Genomic DNA, 21,712 nt, shown 5'->3' with positions numbered 1-21,712 from the left:
CAAATGTCTCCATTTCCACACACCTGATTTTCCTAGATTGCGTTCCTCCTCCACAGCGTAGAGACCTCAGCTCATTGTGGATTTTGCATGGAGACCAGTGTTCTACCACCCACGAATACTGATTGCATTCACTGTAGCAAGGGACTGCCTCATGCACCTGTCAAGAAGAGGAAATGAAAAGAAAAAAATTATATGGAACTATCCAAGTTATATAAAAAGAGCCTATCTTTTAGAAATGCTGCTGAACATAGCCCAAGAACTTTACTCTGGCTAAAACAGCCAAATTACACTCCCCAAAAGCAAGATGTATTTGGCTTCTCTGAAATTACTGACTTGCCTAAAGAAACATACAGGGGAAATCAACTAAGACATGATGGTATGCCTTCACGGAGGAGAACAAAAGACAGTCATTTCCTACCACTGAGAAGAGGAATTCTATTACTGTTTCATTTCCTCAAAGGCCTCACACAGCCATCTATTAGATGGTCCAGCTCTCAATTATATGGCATACTGTATTCTCAGATGTACTTTGAGATGTCAATTGAAATAAATATATGTAAAGAAAATTTACTCTTGAATATAAGAGGTCCTTAGAATGCATAAGAAAAGTGGTATTATTTGCACCAGAAATTTCTTTCTATGCCCCCAAATGATCAATGCTAACAGGCAATCATTTAGCCTCCTGGGTATTGTGGCTTCATATGAATTTAGCTATTTGTAGGATGTTTTCAGAGCACATCTATAACACATACACACACACACACACACACACACACAAGACAAACACTGCTAGACTGTTAGAAGCAGGGCATGATTGATTACTGACTGTAAATATTTACAATTTTATGGTAAAACCAATGATTACAGTAAATGAATTCTTAGGTTACTTCCTATGCACTTGTTGGGGATGATTTTTTTTCACCTGGAATTGTATCCCATTGGGTACTCAATTGAGTTTGCCTCCCTTTTAAAAACTGAATTTAAAATGCATTACTCAATATAGAGCACAGCCCTCTCCCTCAGTAAGAAAATGTTTCATTGCGTGTTACTCTAGATCACAAAGATGACTCTAGTATAGCCTATTGATGAAGACTGATTCAAACTATTACCAAAATAGTTAATTAATGCTTTTCCTTTTAAATAAGAACTTATGCTCGAGTTCTTTTCTCCCACTGCCTTTCTAATTCCAAAAAATTGTAAATGATGACTAGGCAGTGCTATCCAAACCGAACCATTACCTGCGAGTTTCCACTAAATGCGAGGGAAAGCACTATGTAATGGGATAATCAGAAAACAAGATTGGAGCACTGTCAGCATGTTAGATGGAAATCAAATGAGAAAAGGTTATTTGTGACACTACATCTTAGGGATCACAAATAATGTCAGAAACTATTTTTAACTGTGTGGTTCTATATGGCTCTCTCATGTAGAGCACACAAGGAAAAGGAAAAACCACAAAGTGAAAAATATGTGAGGGCAAAATGAAAGGAGATGGGAAAATAGAACTAGAAATGGGTGCAGGAGAGTAAGGAATTAAGTAATAAAAGAAGCACATTTCATGCTGTGAATGCTGCCAAGAATGGAATGAAAGGTTTGGAAGCAGAACCTACATTAGAATAAGGAGGTAATAACTTGTAAGGGAGAAAAGTCTGCCTGACTCCTAGCATGGTAGAGGTAAGAGAAAAATCTACAAAATTGAAAAGACATGACCCCAGTGGAACAGACACCTGGAAAGTGAGCTGATGACAGCTGCGGGTTTACCCAACTCCACTCTACCACAAAAATGAGCACTGAACTGAATTTGTGGGCTCGTTCTATAAACTTTTCAATGTGTATCAGACAATTTAAATAAAGCTCTTTGGCTTTCATATGAGATACATGAAAGTCTGCCAAAGCACTTGGTACAGACAAAGGGTAGATGGAAATATTCATTAAAAAAGTATTTTCCCATGCCTCATGCATAAATTTGAAGGCAGATGGATGGAGTATCCTGAGAGGGACCTATTTTTCTGAAGTTACCCATACTAAACAGAGCTTACATGTCCACCCTACCTCCTACATAAAGCCCAAAGACAGACAGAAAAATGAAAACCTGTGTAGTTGCATGTTGCTCTGATACACACATTTAAATGTCTGGTTGTATATTTGATTTACTATTTTTACTCTTTATGCTATGCAACTTATACCTAAGCAGAGTAGCTAACCTCAGTGAAAAGTTGCTGGAAGATAGGGAGCCTATCTATGTAGGAAGATGTTGACTCACCCTTTTAACTAACGGGTATTTAAAAAAAAAAAAAAAAAAAACTCAAAAAAATTCACATGGATTTACTTGATTTTTTTTCCCCACACATGTATGTTATTTTAATATTGCTCATATTGTTACTTCTAGATGGTAAATCCATACCCTTCCTTCAAAGTCCAAGTAAACCCCAGCACTTCCACAAGGCTTTTCCCATGACCCCTAGTTGACATGTTTTGGTACTACAGTCTCCGTTTAAAGCAGACTTGTAGTCAGATTATAACAACAGGATGCACATGTATTGGGGCTGGAACAGTGCTGGTTGTTAGAACCTCATTGTGTGTTGCTGGAGGAACAGACACATTTAACTCTTGGGTCTTTCCTATTTCTCACACTACTTTAGCTCTTTTTCTCACCTTGGTCTTAATGGCTGCTTTTTACTTTATATAATAAGTCTACTTTTTTACTTTAAATAAAACTGAGAAAATAAGCACAGTTTGTACTTTTCACACCTAAGGATGCTTCTAGTCCTAACCAAAGTCAGACCCAGATAAGCAGCATTTGCTTAGGCGACCACTTAAAAAGACTCTTGAGTCTTAGGCAGGCAGAAACCTAGTTTCCATGATGTCTGTATTTCACAAGACATGGGGAATGGAGGGGCTTCAATAAGTACTGGTTGAATTGAAAAGGGTCCAGGTTACTAAATGACCTTCACACAATCCTCTAGAGAACACAAATTCCAAACAGAACGTGTAAGGGGTATTTTACAAAGCCCAAAGGACAGTAAGAGGGAGCAAAACCAAAAACCTTTTCTTTCCACCATGGGGTTGGATGAAGAATAGCAATCACTACGCCATCAAAAGGTGCTGCTCAATGATTTTGTTATAGGAGAGAAAGGCTTTTCCTTAAGAATTGTGAGAACAGTTTCCTTAGAGTCCTTGTCCATTAGACATGGAATCTTATTGAGAGGATTGAAAACACCCACAAGAGGCAAAAAGTGCAGCAGGCATTCAAGAATAAAAATTAACTACCCAGCTGGCCAATTTCTTCTCCTGTCAGTCCTTTATGTTCTGGCTATTTCATTTTGCTATTTAGTTGGTGCTTATTACAGTTTTATAATGGAAATGTGTTAAAGCAAGGATTTTATCAAGGAATCATATGGAAATGTTCTGAAGGAGAGAAATGAGCCATGGGAAAGTTAAATGAAAATCATTCGTAAATGGCACAAATTAGAAAGAAAATAACAGGGTCTAATAGGGCCATAGATGCTAAAAATGCTACTGAAAAATCTAAATCCTCTGAGAGAGGCAACATTTCCTTCTCTTAGTAATGAGTTCTATTTATTACTTCTTCAGTGGGGAATTGTGTTTTCATAATTTTGCTAGTTCCAGAGTCATATCATAAACGCATTCATTGAGTCGGTCTTTTAATATTTATTAAATAAGTCTCTGCTCGTTGTAATTGATCATTTTAATTAAGTACTATTTCCTGATACTCATCTCCAACTATAGCAGACTTCCCTGGCATAAACTTGGAAGCAAGGTCTCTCTAGAGCTCAGCAGATGTTACCACTGCATATCAGAGTCCTAGGGTTCAAGGGCTCAAATAAAGCAAATGAACAGTAACCACAATAAAAACAAAAATAAAGGAAAACTCATAACTTCCAGTTTTCTATACTAAGGCACTTTTCTCCAGTGAATCTGCAGTCAACACCCATGCAGAAATCTTCAGGCTGAAGACTTCCATGCTGTGTACTGCGGTTACTTGGTAGAACTTGACAAAAGCCCATTTAGGACGAGAAATTCCTGCAAATCTGAGCCAGGGCCTATATACCATTGGAAGGTGAGAGGAAATGGTCTTTTGGGAGTGGTGAGATCAATAAAGCACTATGGGTTCCATTCTCCCACAAATGTTTTAAGCTTTTAACATAAGATGTACAAATTTACCTCAGGTCTAGGACTCTCATGTCTTAATTCAAAGACCACCCCCTCACCATCACCACCCCACCCCCGCCGCCCAGCCCTTCTCTAGTTGTCTGTTTCCTCTCTTTCCTCCTCCAGGGTTCACACTTCCCCTTCAGAAGGGTCCTCTATACTAAATCCTCCCTCAACCAAATTTTGCCCCTTTTCTCATTCAGTCAGTGCTAAATTATGCACTCTTCCAGTATGAATGTCTATATGTCTGGAAAGTATCACATTTAGGCAAGTAAACTTTTCTTCCATTTGTGTTAATCGCGCATTTATACCAGTCTGTATAAATACAATACATGTGGTGCTAAATTTCAGTCCTCCCGCAACTGTACCCACTGCTTTACCATGGGCCCATCACTGGCCCCTGGTTATCAATGACTCCATATGATGCTGTGTAGAACTTTAGAGCTTGTATAGGACATGTCATGCTTCAGGTCTTAATCATCAGGATCATTTGAGCTACACAAGGTTATAAGAATTCCTATTTCTAGGTGAAAATAAAGAGAATTTGAAGATGCCTAGTCAGTCATTCATGACAGATTCATGACAGAAGAATGACTAAACTCGTGCTCAAATGGAGAAGAATTCTGAATCCCACTCTTCTGATGCAAACAGTGCATGGGTTTTGCCTGTTTAGCTTGTTTACGCACATTGTCATGCTCAGAGAATATCTTTTTAATGAGGAAGATAAGGCTAATATTTATCAATTCCTAAAAGGGAAGAATAAGAACAAGAACAGAATTTTCATAGATGTCTACAGAGTAGATAATGTCTACTAATATATACACATATTGTATACATTATATATATGTGTGTGTGTGTGTGCACATACACATACACTATTTAAACAACTGCACAAGCAATTCATCCCAAGGCTTCAGGTATGGCATCTTTTAAGAATTTCAAAAAAACTAGGAGGGAATCTCAGAAAACCTACTTTCATGTTCAAAGCAAGAGCAGGCCCGAGTCCTTTAGATGGTTGCAATTCCTTGTGTGAATGGGGTGTTAAAAAAAAAATCCACAACTGTTTTTAAATTGGTATCTGTGGGAAAACCATTGTGCCCATCATTTGTGCAATGTGTTACTCAACAGGGAGGCATCTGAACTCAGGTATTTTCTGGAAATCTGGAATAAAGCAATCTATACTTGTGAGGCAGGCAACTGTCCGTTCTAGCCTCAATGTTCAAGTCTAAGGCCTTGGCTGTCCTCCTCTTCTAAGACGTTTTTCTCACCCTGGCTTCTCTAGCTACACAGCAAATGAAAAGATTTCCTGAGCATTCCTTGCTCAGGAAATCACCTGCCTAGTCTGTGAGATTCGCCAGTGGTTTTAAATATGCATTATAGGTTTTCTCTTCAGTTTTCACACTAAAAAAATCTCAAAACAAACCTCATAATGCTTCATGAGTCTTATTTGTTAAATCTGGAGACAAGTTGTTGAACTTTAAAGCCAATGGGAAGTTTATTAGAAAAGTAATGGAGGGGTCTACATTCCTCATCTTTTAATAGGACAGTAGCTTTCGAGCTGCATATACAGACTCTGATAAGTGTAGTATTGTACTGAGGGACCCATAAATCCATTCCCAAACCAAACCTTGCCTGTAGTCTCAAAGAATAAAATAATCTCAGACATATTGTCACCACTGCTTATCGAATGAATGTAGTCAATACTGTGATTAATGAAGTTTTAATTTGAAATTGCTCATGAGAAAGTTTCTCAATCCAGGCTGGCTAACGATGCAAGATCCTTATAATAAAAAATGCAGGGAACTACTGCCTTTACATATAAAAAAGAGAAAAAAATGGACTAACAATGGGCTATGCCTTGAAATCATATTACTGTTTCTATTTTGACAGAAGATATGTTGTACAGAATAGCTTTTTTCTAAAGTGGACGTGGAAGAATATTTCTTATTGAGAAGGTCGTAACTCCAGATTTTTTCCCCTTTCATTTTTTTAATGGGCTAAAGCACTCAACTCCTTACCTTCATCCTGAATACCACTGATGATCTTTAAAGCACAGTGTCCTCAGAATCAAGATGAATAACCTCTCACAGCTAAGCCAGCTCTGTCATTCATGCAGTCCTATTTTCCTCCCCACAGTAGGGGTGGAGGGGGAGATTGGTTTGGGTACAAAGACTGAATAAGTTGGAACCCAAGCCTTGCATATACTTCTTCCCCTTCCCCATGTTTCTTGCCTCCTTCAAGGATATTACACATAGCCTTAACTTTACAGAAGGTATTTTATAGTGGGGAGCCACTAAGTTTTCATGTAAAACACCATGTAAAGCTCAGTTATCTGTGCTAATGGAGTTTAGATTATTTGTAATGGCAAACAAATAACAATGTCTCAGTTGTATTGTTGTTGTTGTTTTTTAAAGATTTTATTTATTTATTTGACAGAGATCACAAGTAGGCATAGAGGCAGGCAGAGAGAGAGAGGAGGAAGCAGGCTCCCCACTGAGCAGAGAGCCCGATGTGGGGCTCCATCCCAGGACCCTGAGATCATGACCTGAGCCGAAGGCAGGGGCTTAATCCACTGAGCCACCCAGGCGCCCCTTGTTGTTGTTTTTTAATCCATTATACTGTATTTCCCTGGTAGCAGACTTACATTTCTTTCTGTGTGTGATTTAAGTGACTATGAAACCAAAGTCTTAAAGTGAACTGCATGGTAATGGGTAATGAGTAAGTTTGTCACTTCTTCTGGACAATCAACAACAGTCTTAACAGTCTTAAAGTGAACTGCATGGTAATGGGTAATGAGTAAGTTTGTCACTTCTTCTGAACAATCAACAAAAATGATGATTGCAGAGATCCTATGCAGGGCATGATATTCTACAGTAGAGAACACACACACACATATACACACGGGCACTGACTGGACTCCCTCTGTGCCTGATATGTGGTACAGAATTGAGGGAACACACTGACATAGACCAGTTGGGGTAAGTTGAACTATAAGGCCCACACTCTGTACCTCAGCACTATGTAAACAACCATAAAAGATAGAATGAGAGGGGAAACTCACTCCACAGTTGGACCAACTTTTCCAACACCCTGGGAGACACCACCCACTGCCATGCTGTGCTATGATAAAAAAATTCAGATGGGATTCTGTAGATTAATCATAGTATGCCAGGGACTATGGTCATGGTGGTCCATCAGATTTTCATAGAACAGATTGCAGTTATCAGTCACACTGAAGTGGGGGAGAAAATACCCATGTTAATACCATGGATACTTCCAGAAAACTTTGGAAGAAGTGAACTAACAGCCTTTCAGATAAGAGGTTATGAATGAACCTTGAGGATGTTACGTGAAATAAGCTAATTACAGAAGGACAAATACTATAAAATTCCACTTATATGAGGTATTTCAAAAAGTGTAACTCACTGAAGCAAAGAATAGAATGGTGGTTGTCGGGGCTAAGGGAGAGGGAAATGGGAAAATGTTAAATAATGGTATAAAATTTCAGTTATGCCAGATGAATAAATTCTAGAGATCTGCCTATAACACTGTGCTTATGGAGAATACATTTTAAGTGTATTATTCACTTAAAAATTTATTAAGAGGGTAGATCTCATGTTAAGCATTTTTACCACAATAGAAATGTATTAAGAATTTTAAAAAGAATTATGTGTCTCAAAGGGTTAGATTGCACCATGGAAACCTGACTCGAGAAAAAAAGATGTCTGCCCTTCCCATATATGGGATACTAGGAGTCTGGTGTAAAGATTAGGTAGATAAATAGATGGATGGATAGACAGATGGAGAGAGAGAGAGAGAAAGTGAGTGAGTAAGTTTGTCACTTATCTGGGTCACAGACTACGACCAGACCACCAGAAATCAGGGGAGAAAAGAAAGCTTTCTTTCTCTGAAGACAAGAGTCTGAAATGGAAACTCCTGCCTTTTGGCAGGTAACAAAAGTTTTACAAGTTAGAGGCATAAAGCAGGGATGAACAGATCTCAGTTGTTAGAAACAAATGTTCTAAGAGTATGTAGATCAGAAAGGTATTTGGTGCTATTTAGGGTTTATCAAAAAAGATAAGGGTGTGGCCTGAAGCTTGCAACTCATTATCTAAGTGTCAAACAGAAGTGAAAGCTTGGGGGAAATTCTTCACTTTCCTTATCAGCCTTTGATGGGACAGAATCCTATACAGCTAGCTCCCACTTGTTCTCAGTAGTTGAGACCATCATGCTGTCCCTACACTCTAGATACAACTGTTTCTTCACTTACTAAATGCAAGGAGCCTGTGAAAACATGCCTAGAAAATCAATAGAACTTGGATGATAAAAATGTAATTGTATAAAGAAGAGGTTTAATCTAAGTTGCACACCCCTTAGGCAGAGAAATCCTACACTTGTGTGGCCAGACCCTCCAATACAAATGCACAAAGATCCCTAGTTAGGATAATCTAATAGGAACTACTTCGGATGAGAGATTTGCTAATCAGGCAAACAACCCAAAATGTAAATATAATTCTCAAGCTGTACTCAAGGGCCCCAGTACATACAAGATCAAGCCTAGAGACTGCAGCTAGCTGCAGTTACATAAGTAAGTAAATGGGAAAATGTGATTAGATAAAATTTTATTTGTAGACAATAGGAGCCAGTAAAATCTGAGATTTATATCAAGAGAAAAATTCCAAGTAAAGTTTGGGGTACATTAGTCACCTCAAATGGGAGGGAGATGAAAGCGCAGGAGAGCTCTGAGCAAAGCAAAAATGGCAGCAGTCCCAGTAGGAGGCTACAGTTTGGGAATAATGATCTTCTTAACTTGCTATTTCCACAAAGCTTACAACAGAATGAGGAAGAAGAGACACCGGGATTTGGAAGTGAAAATGAAAGAGACAACCCAAACATCAGTGTGCTACTTTTTCAAATCATTTAAGATTAGTGTATTCTAGAACATAGGAACACATGAAAGATTTTTCTTTTTCACTAAGAGAATTGTGAAGAAAAAGACAAGGCATCAGTTTCCCAAGAGCCCTAAATTCCAGGGAGTACTGCTAATGAGCAGAACAGCAGAAACTCTTGGGTATTTGCCCAGAAAACTTTTCATGACATATTTACCATCTTATTTTGTCTTAAGTTGGCTTAGTTGGGATAAATCTGATGCCGTATATGACCTGAAAAGCAATCTGGTCTTTGGAAGGTTTGCTCAGAACTTACCAGTACTCACAGTAGGCAAGCACAAAACTGGCTTCTAGCACATGAATTAAAGGAAAGCCTCATAATTGGTGTTGCACATGCACTGAGGGCTCTAGGCTCATCAGGCTGTAGTCTTTTAATCATTACCACAAGTAAACCTTACCTACTCTGAAATGCATGGGGAGTTCTCACATAGCACTATTTCAAAGTCAATCAGGAAGTCAGAGAGAACAAAAGGGGCCATCAAAAATTTAAATAAAAAAAAGAAAAGGGTGGCCATTTTTCAGTTCAGTAAAACCAATTTAAACCAGAAGGAACAACATAAGAAATGCTGACTGAAAACTCCATTCCCAACTTGGCTAATTTCTAAATGATCCGATTGTAACAGGCAGAGGAGAGGAGGAGATCCGTGTATCTTTTCATCCAACAAAAAAAGAGACAATTATTAATTCCCTATAGGTTGGAGCCAGAGAAATAATTATAAAATGCCCCTAAAGAGACTTTTTGCACAGAGGTTATGTGTTATACACATACACAGAGCCATCTTTTTCTTCTGTACATAACTGTGTAAAGCAGTAGTTCTCAGACTGCATTGGGCTCTCACAGTTTTCCCTGTTAAAATCCAAGGCCAGGCACAGCAAAAAATGGCTTTTTAAAATATGAACTCTCGGTGTGAGTCCTCCCATAAGAAACCGATGTGTCGGGGACACAGTTAAAGTGAAACACAGAGCCACACGTGATGTTTATAACCCAGGATAGCACAGCCTGACCTTTGCAGAACTGAGAGGCAAGATTGATTGGATAATGGAATCCCTGCCATTCACTTACATGGTGATAAATTGGGATCCTGGCTCCGATTCCCACCCCAGTTTCATCAGTCGGAGGCTCTTATTAGGGACTAATTGGAAGCTGCTGCTTTATGGAATAAAGAGTATCTTGTTGCAAACATTCTTCCTTTGAGGCAGACAGTGAGGAAGAGACAAGGACGAAGGCAGACCTTTCTGGTTCTTCACGAAATAAAAACAGAAGATGAGAGCTGCAAGAAAATGATCATTTAAGGCAGACCTTACCTGGCCTCCATTTTAGTAAATTTTATTTTGACCAAAGGGAAGGCAGCTGATGTTACGCAGGAGTCAGGTGTAACAAGAACAAGTATTACTATATACAACACAAACAACCCACCTATTCCTGGGTACGTACAATATACTGGTTACTTGAAAAATCTGACAGTGAAGGTCTTAAAATGTGCTACAGAATGATCAGTTAACCCATTTACATAAAGCGGACATGTTCTTACAAAGCTGGCCTGAATTAAAAGTTAAGACATAAATAAACCTGTATGTATGCAACCAATGGCAGCCTTTCTGGGATCTAAAGTTATTTTGTGTCCCTGGTTCATACTTTGTGCTTAATAGATGTATATTGGCATAAATATGAATGAGTGCAGAAATATTTCTCTGAGCTTGCTTCTTGAAGAACATATACCTAGATGAAACCACGAAGCTAAAAGTCTTGCCCTCATAATAAATTTTACTGGAATTTTAAAATTATGTACTAATAATTCAAATCTAACTGCTTGTAATTGTACTCTAGTCCCAAGATTTGGAAGTAGATATTCAAGTGAATTCAGAGCCTTACATTTTTTATATTTATGTGATTTCAAAATTCTCCCATTTCTAAGTTCTTGATCTCTGAATATAGATCTAGTAATTGGAGTGTGTTCCCCATTTCCCCATTCCAATTATGGATGCCTTGAATTAAGAAACATACAAGCTTCTAAAAGGATTGACTTTGTTTTCCCTTAAAGGTAGGTAGTATTCAAGATGGTCAGCTCTCACCATCCTTGGCTAACGGCAGATTCTGCTGGCATAAGCCAGGCTCATAGTGACTACTTGATCCCTCAGAAGGTAGAGGTGATTCCCTGCACATCTCTTGCATTGCACATAGCACCTTTCAAGTGCAGGGCCCTTGACAGAGTCATAATAAATTCCTGTTGAACTAAACTACAGGAAGTATAGGATTTATTGTTCTAAATCTGAGCTGGCATCTCACTTGTGGAATGGGGTCTTGTTAAAATATTCTTCCTTAGCAGGAATCACCCAGCTTTGGATGGATAAAACAGCACCTGTAGAGCAATCTAGGAGATGGGCAGCATCAAGTACTTTACTTGTACTGGATTCCAATTATCCATTGTTAGATTCTTTGGTGGGATCCTATTAAATTAATAATGGGGTCCTCTTTGGGGGTGGCTTCATTTCACTCATGAAGTGATCCTTTACACTATGTGAAAAATTATCTGTGGTCTAGTGATTAGAAAAGGAAGCTGTGAGAAAGGGGGTTTGTATCAGGTTCTGCCACTGATTTCCTTAAGGGACTCTTGGGGTCTAACTTTTTTTTTTTTTTCCATCTCCTGACTTTAATACTTACTTTCAAGAAAAGAACAATAATGCATTAGGCATTAGGGAAATTCAAATCAAAACCACATTGAGATACCACCTTACACCAGTTAGAATGGCAAAAATTAACAAGACAGGAAACAACATATATTGGAGAGGATGTGGAGAAAGGGGAACCCTCTTATAATGTTGGTGGGAATGCAAGTTGGTGCAGCCACTTTGGAAAACAGTGTGGAGATTCCTTAAGAAATTAAGTGGAGCTTCCCTATGACCCTGCAATTGCACTCCTAGGTATTTACCGCAAAGATACAGATGTAGTGAAAAGAAGGGCCATCTGTACCCCAATGTTCATAGCAGCAATGGCCACAGTCGCCAAACTGTGGAAGGAACCAAGATGCCCTTCAACAGACAAATGGATAAAGAAGTTATGATCCATATATACAATGGAGTATTATGCCTCCATCAGAAAGGGTGAATACCCAACTTTTCTATCAACATGGACGGGACTGGAAGAGATTATGCTGAGTGAAATAAGTCAAGCAGAGAGTCAATTATCATATGGTTTCACTTATTTGTAGAACAATAAGGAATAACATGGAGGACATTGGGAGAAGGAAAGGAAAAGTGAATTTGGGGAAATCAAAGGGGGAGATGAACCATGAAAGACTGTAGACTCTGAGAAACAGAGGGTTTTAGAGGGGAGAGGGGTGGGAGGTTGGGTGGGCCTGGTGGTAGGTATTAAGGAGGGCAGGTATTGCAGGGAACACAGGGCATGGAGCACAAACAATGAATTTTGGAACACTGAAAAGACAAATTAAAAAAAAATCAATAAGGATACATGAGCTTTAAAAAGTTTGAGAGCTCACTGTAATAAGTAACATCTGTTTTGAGGAAGATAAGCATTGAAACATGGAAGTGAAGGCATTCTGAAGCTGAAAGTAAGCTGTATGATCATCTAGTGCAACTGCCCTACTTTCTTCATCAAAAACACACCTGCATTTCCATGTAGATTAACCCAATAAACTTTGAATAGTTTCTAACATTCTAGGTTTCTAACAAGCTCAAAACCTGAGAGAGATGACAGAATGAAAGAGACAAATGCCTTCAAGTTTTATGCTTTCTCATCCTCCACCGCACCTAATACATTGCGGAGTAAAAGATGTCCAATCAGTGACAGCTCAGCGAGCAAAACAACTTCAGTCACTCCAAAAATAGCACTATTATTTCTGATAAAGATACAAGGGATATTTACTATTCCACAATCACATCAATTTTTGACATTTCTTTTGAGCATGAAATGATTCCTACTAAAAAAGGTAAAATCTTTTTACAGCTGAGACATATCAAGTGCCCTACATTGCAAGACTTAATTAAAAAATATTAACAATTTAGTGATCACTTACAAGGTAAGTGTATAAGGCATTGATGAGGATTAGAATGAAGACAGAGTGAATATCATGGGAACTATTCTTCAGTAAAGATGTGTGTTATCTGGTAACAGCAGTTACAGATTGTTTAACAGTTGAAAGTACATGTCTTGTGCTTACTCATTCACTCATGCATTAATTCAGATATTACCGATGTTGTACTACGTAAGACTGACCCAGAACCCCCTTAGACGTTAGATAAATAAAGTGGCACAAATCCTTTTCTTTTGCATGTTGGGAAACTCTGGCCCATGGGCCAAATACGGCCTTCTACTTTTTTTTAAATGAGATACAATTTACATATTCTAAAATTCTTTTAAAGTGTACAATTCAGTTTTTAAAAATACATATGTAAAGTTGTGAAATCATCACTACTACTTCTGATTCCATAATATTTTCATCACCCTGAAAAGATACATTAAACTCACATTAGCCATTACTACCCATTCTCTCCTTCCCCCTACCCCAGCAACCGACCATTAGTCTTTTTTTTTTTTTTCCTTTTGCGTATTCTGGACACTTTATATAAATGAAGTCATACAATAGGTGGCCTTTTGTGTCTGGTTACTTACTTACACTTAGCATAATATTTTCAAAGTTTATCCATGTAGCATGAATAAGTATTTCATTATTGTTTATGGCCACCATGCAATGAACATTTGTGTACTAGTGTTTGCACTGGATATATGTTATCAATTCTCTTGGCTGTCCACCTCAGAGTAGAATTGCTGGGTCAGATGGAAACTGGGTATGCTTCTCTGTTAATTGCCAAAGAGTTTCCCAAAATGGCTGCAACATTTACATTTCCACTAGGAATATACAAGGATTAGGATTACTCTACCTTCAACATTTATTAATGTCTTTCTGATTTTGATTATAGACATCTTAGTGGCTGTGAAGTGATACCTCATTGTGGTTTTGATTTGTATTCCCTAATGACTAGTGATGTTTAGCATCAGAGCATCTTATTATTTTTTATACTGTGATTATAGATAGTTTCTTTCAAGAACACTATGGAGCTGGGATTGTAAGCATTCATGTAACACAATTTAAAATGTAGCAAGCCTTTCTCCTTGCTCCGCAGGGAGCCTGCTTCTCCCTCTGACTCTGCCTTCCACTGTCTGCCTGTGCTAGCTCTCACTCTCTCTCTCTCTTACAAATAAATAAATAAAATCTTTAAAAAAAAAAAAAAAGAAAAATGAGACATTTAGAATAATAAAACGTGGCAACTCTGGAGACCAGCTTCTTCCTTCTCTCTCCAGTATTTGTTATTGTTGTTGCTAAGGTTGTTTATTTGACTTTTTTTGAACTACTTCTATGAAGTCTGTGTTTGTTATGCCTAATGATGTCTCTAATGATCTGACACAGATTCCCTTTAACACCTGGCACTAAAGTCCCCAGTCTTTGCCAAGGGCCTCTATGTGTGCTGGGGCACACTTTTAACCATTCAGCCAGGCAGTTTACAACTCTGTCCTTGTGTTCATTTTGTGCTTGCATAAAGCCCGAAGGTTAGCCCAAGGTAAGAGAGGCTTGTTAGGGCTTTCCTAAGTATGTGCACAGTTATCTGCAGGTCCATGATCTTGAAACTCCCAGCAATATGTCAGAGTTTTCCCAAACTCTTTTGGATATCTTATTCCCTAGCTTTTCCTTTTAAGCTTTCTGTTAGTCTATTGTTTGCCCTAACTATTAGCTACAAGTTAAACAATTAACCTCTGTTTGTTTTGGAGTAATGTCCCCAAGTTCTTCACACTGGGATGGTTCTGAGTCAGGTCAAAGTCAGCCTTGTGAGTGGCTTCTTCCACAGCCATCAAGCTCTGCAGCTTCCAGAGCTCCAACTCTGTTTAGCCTTCTCCAGTGGCTGCCAGACGACTTATTATTTTTCATACTGTGATTATAGATAGTTTCTTTCAAGAACACTATGGAGCTGGGATTGTAAGCATTCGTGTAACACAATTTAAAATGTAGCAAGCCTTTCTGTTCTGAGATTCAGCCATTTTTCTTGAATAAATTTTTCCCAGCTTTTGATTAATTTACAGAGTCCTGAGAAATGTTATTTGGGCAATTTTTGCCAGTTTTCTTGTTGCTTTTATGCAGGAAAGGATTTTGGGAGAACCGTTCTCTACTATTCTCACTGACATTGCCTATTTCTTTAAATTTACTGAGTCACAGACATGCTCATTCATGTATGTCTTATCTACGACTGATTTTGTGCTCCTGTGGTAGGGCTGAGGAGCTGGGACCGAGATCCTAATGCTTGCAAAGTTTATATTTGCTTACCCTTTCTCTACATCTCAGCCCATTCTACCACATATTCTCCATGTTATAATCTATATGAACCTTCTAAATCTTCTAGTTTTTATATTGTAATTTTATAAACAAATTTTAGGGGAAATTTTCAAATGAGTGTTTTTGTTTCAAAGTTAAATAAAAATGAAATATACCAATCAATAAATGAAGGATTGATTATTCAGAAAGAAATACGTTGTGAACTAGGAGAAGGATATACACCACCTTCAACCTATAAAAACGAAATGACTTTATGTCAACAAAATGAAACATCTGGGGTCACTGAGCTTTAAAATAATATCCCAAGTTGCATGTACCATATAGCATGGCATAGAGCCCTGTTAGCAAAAAGTCATCCTTTTTACTTAGAGAAAAAGTTTCCATAGGACTCTAAGTACTTATCTGGACAGATCATTTTAAAACAATCTTAGAGTTAAATAGGAGAATGTGAAATGAATCTTTAATTTTAGCAAATGTATCTTCTTCATAAATTGTTTATATATGCCCAAAGCATACAGTGGGAGACAGCACTATCAATATTATGCCATAATTTTATATACCATATGACCAGAAAATCACAACTTGGCCATGCAGATGATGCTTAGACATAACAGTAGGTATTATGTTATAATAGTCTTCGGACTTGAAATTCCACTATCTAGCCCCAATTAACAGGTTGAGTGGGTCTGGAGTTGTACATTCTGTACCCTCCCCCAGTGTACAGGATCCAAATTACCTAGCCATTTTACTTTTCAGTGACAGTCCTCGTAAAACTTGGCACAGGAAAAAAAATAAATCTAGATTCTTCCATACTGACAAACTCACTTTAGGTGTAATTAGCTCCTGGCCTCTAATGCATCACACATAGCACTCTAGTCTACTATACAGTTAGCCGCTGAAAAATTTACTGATGTTTTTATTATGTGACCAACAGTATTTCGAACAAAACTGGGGTGGGCAGAAATAGCAATGTGGACTTATTATAACTTAAGGGAACTTAAGATTTATAAGGGATACTGATGTAAACTTGAAAAAAAGTTTAATTCCTTTAAAAAAACAAGAGGAGAAATTGAAAGAGAGAAAACTATTGATACACTGAATGCTATTTGCTAAAAATTTGGTGACCCTAAAATCAGCATCTCAGTAGGAAGCTGTGTATAGAATTCTCAATGCTAAGTTTTGAGATAGATCATGCACAATGCCATATACTTTACTCTGAAAGTACAGAGCAGATTTAATATCAGAAACCTTTCCAGAGCCTGATATATTCTGCTGATTCTAAAATCTTGAGAGTGTCATTTTCTTCAATTCATAAAATAAACCACACATGACAAATTTAAGCAGATATAAATCAATTTTCTGGATTTCTGAAATAGTCATTTTGTTGATGTAAAGGTGTACATTTAAGAGCAACATATAGGCAATGGACTCTCCCCTGGTAAGATTTTTTTTCTTCCATGTGTGAATAATGTTTTGATTGGGATTTACAAAGAGAAAAAAAGCTGATTCGTGAAGGAAAACATCAAAGCTTCTTTTCACTAAATGAAAACAGTAAAGATCAAAACAGATTGCAACACCAACCTGAGCCTTTGTAGAAGTCCATGTTGGCAATGCATGATAAGCAAAAGGGAAAGAAAATTATATATGCATTAGTTGAGCTGCTATTATAATGCAAAAATGAAAAAAAATAGAAATCCTTTTCCCGGGTTATTCAAAATTAATGGCTTACATTTCAGCTAGAATTTGAATGTTTCCCTCCCAATTTTCAAGCAAAATGCCTCCTCTTAGTAAATATGAGTCATGTCTGTGTAGGATAAAAACACATGGATCTGAGAAAGTTGAACAGATTTTTCCCAGCTGTCCTCTGGCTATGATAGCTGAGTCCTATGACCAAGGTTTAAGGAAATACACGAAAGCTCTGAAGTTTAACTCAAACTCCCTTAGTATCCCAGTTACAGCTCATCAATCACGGCAGAAAAAAAAATTATTTTTGAAAGATAAAAGCAACATATAGACCAGACTCTTAGAATGCGGTTTCCATGACACTTGTTCCAACTGCCTTCTCTTTCCCCACCATGTATCTTTACTCCTTAATCTTTCCATAATTTTAATTTTGAACTTAAGTGCTACTTAATTACTGACATTTCTACAACTAGACATAAAACTGTATGCTCCCTAAGAGAAGGGTCATTATCATTTTTTTTTATTGTTGCCCATCATTGTATTCTCAATGCTTATCCAATGCCTGGCATCGAGGAGATAGTAAAAAATGTTTGTAGAGAGATCAATGAATGTAGTCCCAAGGCAATGTAAATTACAAATCTTATGATATGTCTGAAAAATTATAACCTAACTCTAAAATCAATTTTCAATTTGAATTCAAGTTTTACTCTTTTATGTAATAGATCAGAAATCTTAACTTATGCAATAACAGTTGCAAAGGAACTAAGTTGGGTAGGCCAATTAAACATCCATATACCTGGTATCTTGCAGATTCTAGTCACATTTGAATCAGTCCTTCATCATCACAATCTATAAATAATGGTTGTTTACAACCAAAAATTACTTTACAAACTTAGCAGGTGGCTAGACTAACTATTGCTATTTCAAAAGCCACTATTAAAATGAATTTGCTGGTTATAGATTATACAGGTTAGTCAAAAGAAGAATATCTTTGGCTTTAGATAGAAGTATAAAAACATTACAAGTAGTTAATGATAAGAAACTTAGAAAAATTCCTGATACTAGAGAAATGTCTGTTTTGTGATAATGACTAGATATAATTAACTCAGAGTTAGGTGAACAATGAAAAATGTTCACACAATTATTTTATTGCATATTAGTTTCACATCTATGGAAGTGGTTCATTTTCTTCAATAGTTAATAGTAAGTATTTTAATATTTAAATTAATATCACTACCAGATCTTGATGACTGCTGCTCATGGGTTGGAACTGAGATGAAAGAATAGAGAGCTTTGGGTGTATTGCTTATTTATTTATTTATTTATTTATTTCCTGGAAGATGTTGATTTATTTGCTTTTCTCTCTTCTTCTGGTGTAACAAACTCCACAGTTCAAGGCCTTTGTGGATTTTGTCCACCTGCATACCCTAAGTACCCAGCATGGGGTCTGCCACTTGGGAGGGAGACAAACCATAAGTGACTCTTAATCTCACAAAACAAACTGAGGGTTGTATTGCTTATTTTATTCCTCTGATGGCGTCAACACCTTCAGTTTTTTGACCTGTCCAGAACTCAGAGTTATAGTATGGTTCTATGAATACAGCTCCATAGTTCAAGGTTTGCTAAAACTATTCAGTTGCAGTTAATTGTACTTCCATAGAAAATATGTATAAATATGTAGAAATAACAAGTACATTATTAACATTAAGGGCCAAGAAGTCTCTCAATGACTAATAATGGGTAATCTCTTTAATATAGTTGGTTAAATTTCTAAAGGGCAACAAACAGTAAACAAAATTACCCCCATGTTATTCCTAGGATATCTAAGGAAGTTTTCCAAAGCATTAATAACTGTATCAGATCTGGGAATGTGACTGTACTTGATGAATTTAGTTATTTTCCAGAAATTATATATATTATCTTTTCTTTTTCTGTCTTTTTAAAAAATCTTGGTACCATAATGATTTAATCTGTGGTTAAAATATATAATTTTTGGACAAGATTAATTCTCTCTTTTTAATGCTTAAAATTCTTTGAGATATTTCAACCACTCTATCTCTATATGCAGTATATATTTCCTTAGCTTTAGTCAAATTGTTTTTGGCTCTTTCTACTTTAAAATACCACTATTGGGTAAACTGTAATGTGTCTAAACAGAAACTGCTTACCTTTCCTTCTGGACCAAATCCATTTTCACACATCTAAGTACTACTCTGTCTTTAAAGCTCAGTTCAGTTCAGGTCTTACTTTCTCCTCCTCTAAATTTCCCAAAATCTGTGCTTCCACAGTCCCCTGAATTCCTGAGGCTCAAATAGAAATGCCCACAGATTTGGAAAGATATATATTCTATATATTTGGAAATATATATATTCTAAATATATACACATTTTATGCTCCTAGATAGAGTCTGAGTATGTTTTAAGACCAGGATCTATAGCACATACATCAGACAAGTTCAAACCAATTCACCTGACTACTGAAAACACTGCAGCAGCTACCATTGCACTGAGAACCATACCTGTGGTTCTCTTACTCATGATCCACTGAGCCATAAGTGACCCCATCCCGCCTATTTCTCTAACTTTATCTCCAGGTCTGTCCCTGTAGCTCATTCCACTCCAGCCACACAGCCCTTCATGCTGTTCCTCATACAAGAAAGTGAAAGCCTGCATCTGACTTTATGTCCCTCCCAGTATCCTTTCCACTGTGACATTCTGCCATGCTCCCCTTCGCACATCATTCCTGACTATGCTCTCATGTCACTATCTCAAAAAACCTTCCCTGATTGTTCTATCCCTTTACTCTTGTTTATTTCTTCACACTACCCATCATTACCTGCAGTTATTTATTTATATGCTTATTTGCAATCTATTTCCATCAATTGAATTTAAGTTTCATTAGAGCAGAGCTTTTGGCTGTATTGTCCTTAGCTGTATTCTAAGCCTATAGCAATAGGAGGTACTACCTAATTTTTTTATTTCATGAATAATTACCTCTTTATACATTAGGCACCTCGTATAGTGTCTTAAGCATGGACTAGAGGGTTGGTAATTAAAGAATAAGAAAGCTTGGTAAAAAGATACTTTGTAGAAATGTTGTGTGGGTCAATGTGGTCAGTAAACTTAAATAGGGACAGGTGTTAGAATTTTACCTTCATGTAATCTGATTTATTTATTACCTTAAATTACATATCAATGACAGTTAATACACATGGTAGTTAAGACAGGGAACAGCAACATCTTTCCTTTTTATTTGCTCTGCATTTCCATAAATAATAAATTTCACCCAGATGTATTAATATAAGTGGAGAAAAGCTATATAGACATGTAAATAATGAACAGTGATGGAAATGTGAATTTGAAATATGAACCAGAAGTAAAAATGAACTGATTCGTTATCACAGTTTATATATTAAGTATTTTCCATAGTGTTACCTGTATTTACTTTTTATAAACCCAAGCACCATAAAATTAAGTACAATGCTAAAAATATCTGAAATCTACCTTAGAAAAAGCTAGAGAAGAACAGAGATTTTAATGAATAGATAGTTAAGGAGGAGTTCAATAGATAAAACTAATCTTCTATTCTAGGAGGATATATGAATTGAACGTTTTTTTCTTATGAAATATTAAAATTAAACTAAGATATGCCAGGATAGTCATTCTCACATTTTAATATGAAATCACATTAAAGGATATGCTATTATATGGCTTTTATATTAAAGTTATCTGTTGTGATCATAAGCAATGAGATTTTTCACTTAATGGAGAACCTCACAGAGAGATGCTAGGGACATATTTATTACTCACAGATCTTTATGTATGTTTCTGCATACCTTAAAGTTTTGGGGAAAAAGAAAGCTATTGTTATGTATATTTTTAATATGAGGTGCACAAAACTTCCCCATAAGCTACATATTTTGTATTTAGTGCATGGGGGTATAAATGAATTAGATATTATATACATTTTATAATTTAAAAAAGAGCAAGTTGTGATGCAGACATAACTCAAAGATGCTTCCTCTTTCCTTTATTATTATTTTTTGCTTCCTCTTTCTTAGGGTACATGTATTTTGATCTTATCTCAAAAACCAAATGAGGAAAAAAAAATGCATTCCCTAGGAATCTCACCAATGATATTTTTCAAGGAGTACAACTTTTAGTTGGTTGTAAAATGGTATTCTATGATCATGATGACATAAAAAGGATTGCTATGCACGATTTAATAGTTACCACTGACTTTTAAAAATAGATGAATACTGTTAGAAGCCGGTTATCATTAATCCTCTGAAATCCTCCAAAAATAGGTAAGAAGGGAGAAAAAGAAATGACTTTTTATTGGATGGTACAGAAATCAGAAACTAAAAATAGAAGAATAAACTTGGATCAAAGGAAAAGGGGAAATAGAAGGATTAGGAAAATAATCGATATTTCCAAATTCAGAGTCAGAACAAAACAAACTCCTGCTAACACTATTAATTGTGCAGTTATGCCTGTGTGTGTGTCTGTGTAGCATGTTGGGTGCCTGTGGTAGGTGTGCATGAGTAGTGTTACTTAGTATATA

The 21,712-nt window shown here is 36.8% G+C and overlaps 1 protein-coding gene across 1 annotated transcript in view; it reads right to left on the bottom strand.

The window, feature by feature from the left end:
* THSD7B (thrombospondin type 1 domain containing 7B) overlaps nt 1-21,712 on the bottom strand; it is a 733,321-nt gene that overhangs the window by 98,562 nt on the left and 613,047 nt on the right. Inside the window, exon 15 of the mRNA XM_059166739.1 lies at nt 24-157. Coding sequence (XP_059022722.1) covers nt 24-157 — 134 coding nt within the window. The remainder of the gene's footprint in view (nt 1-23; nt 158-21,712) is intronic.

Source organism: Mustela lutreola, chromosome 3 (genome assembly GCF_030435805.1).
Source record: "Mustela lutreola isolate mMusLut2 chromosome 3, mMusLut2.pri, whole genome shotgun sequence".
Lineage (NCBI taxonomy): Eukaryota > Metazoa > Chordata > Mammalia > Carnivora > Mustelidae > Mustela > Mustela lutreola.
Note: the sequence above shows the minus strand (reverse complement) of the source record. Positions and strands in the feature narration are given on the sequence as shown.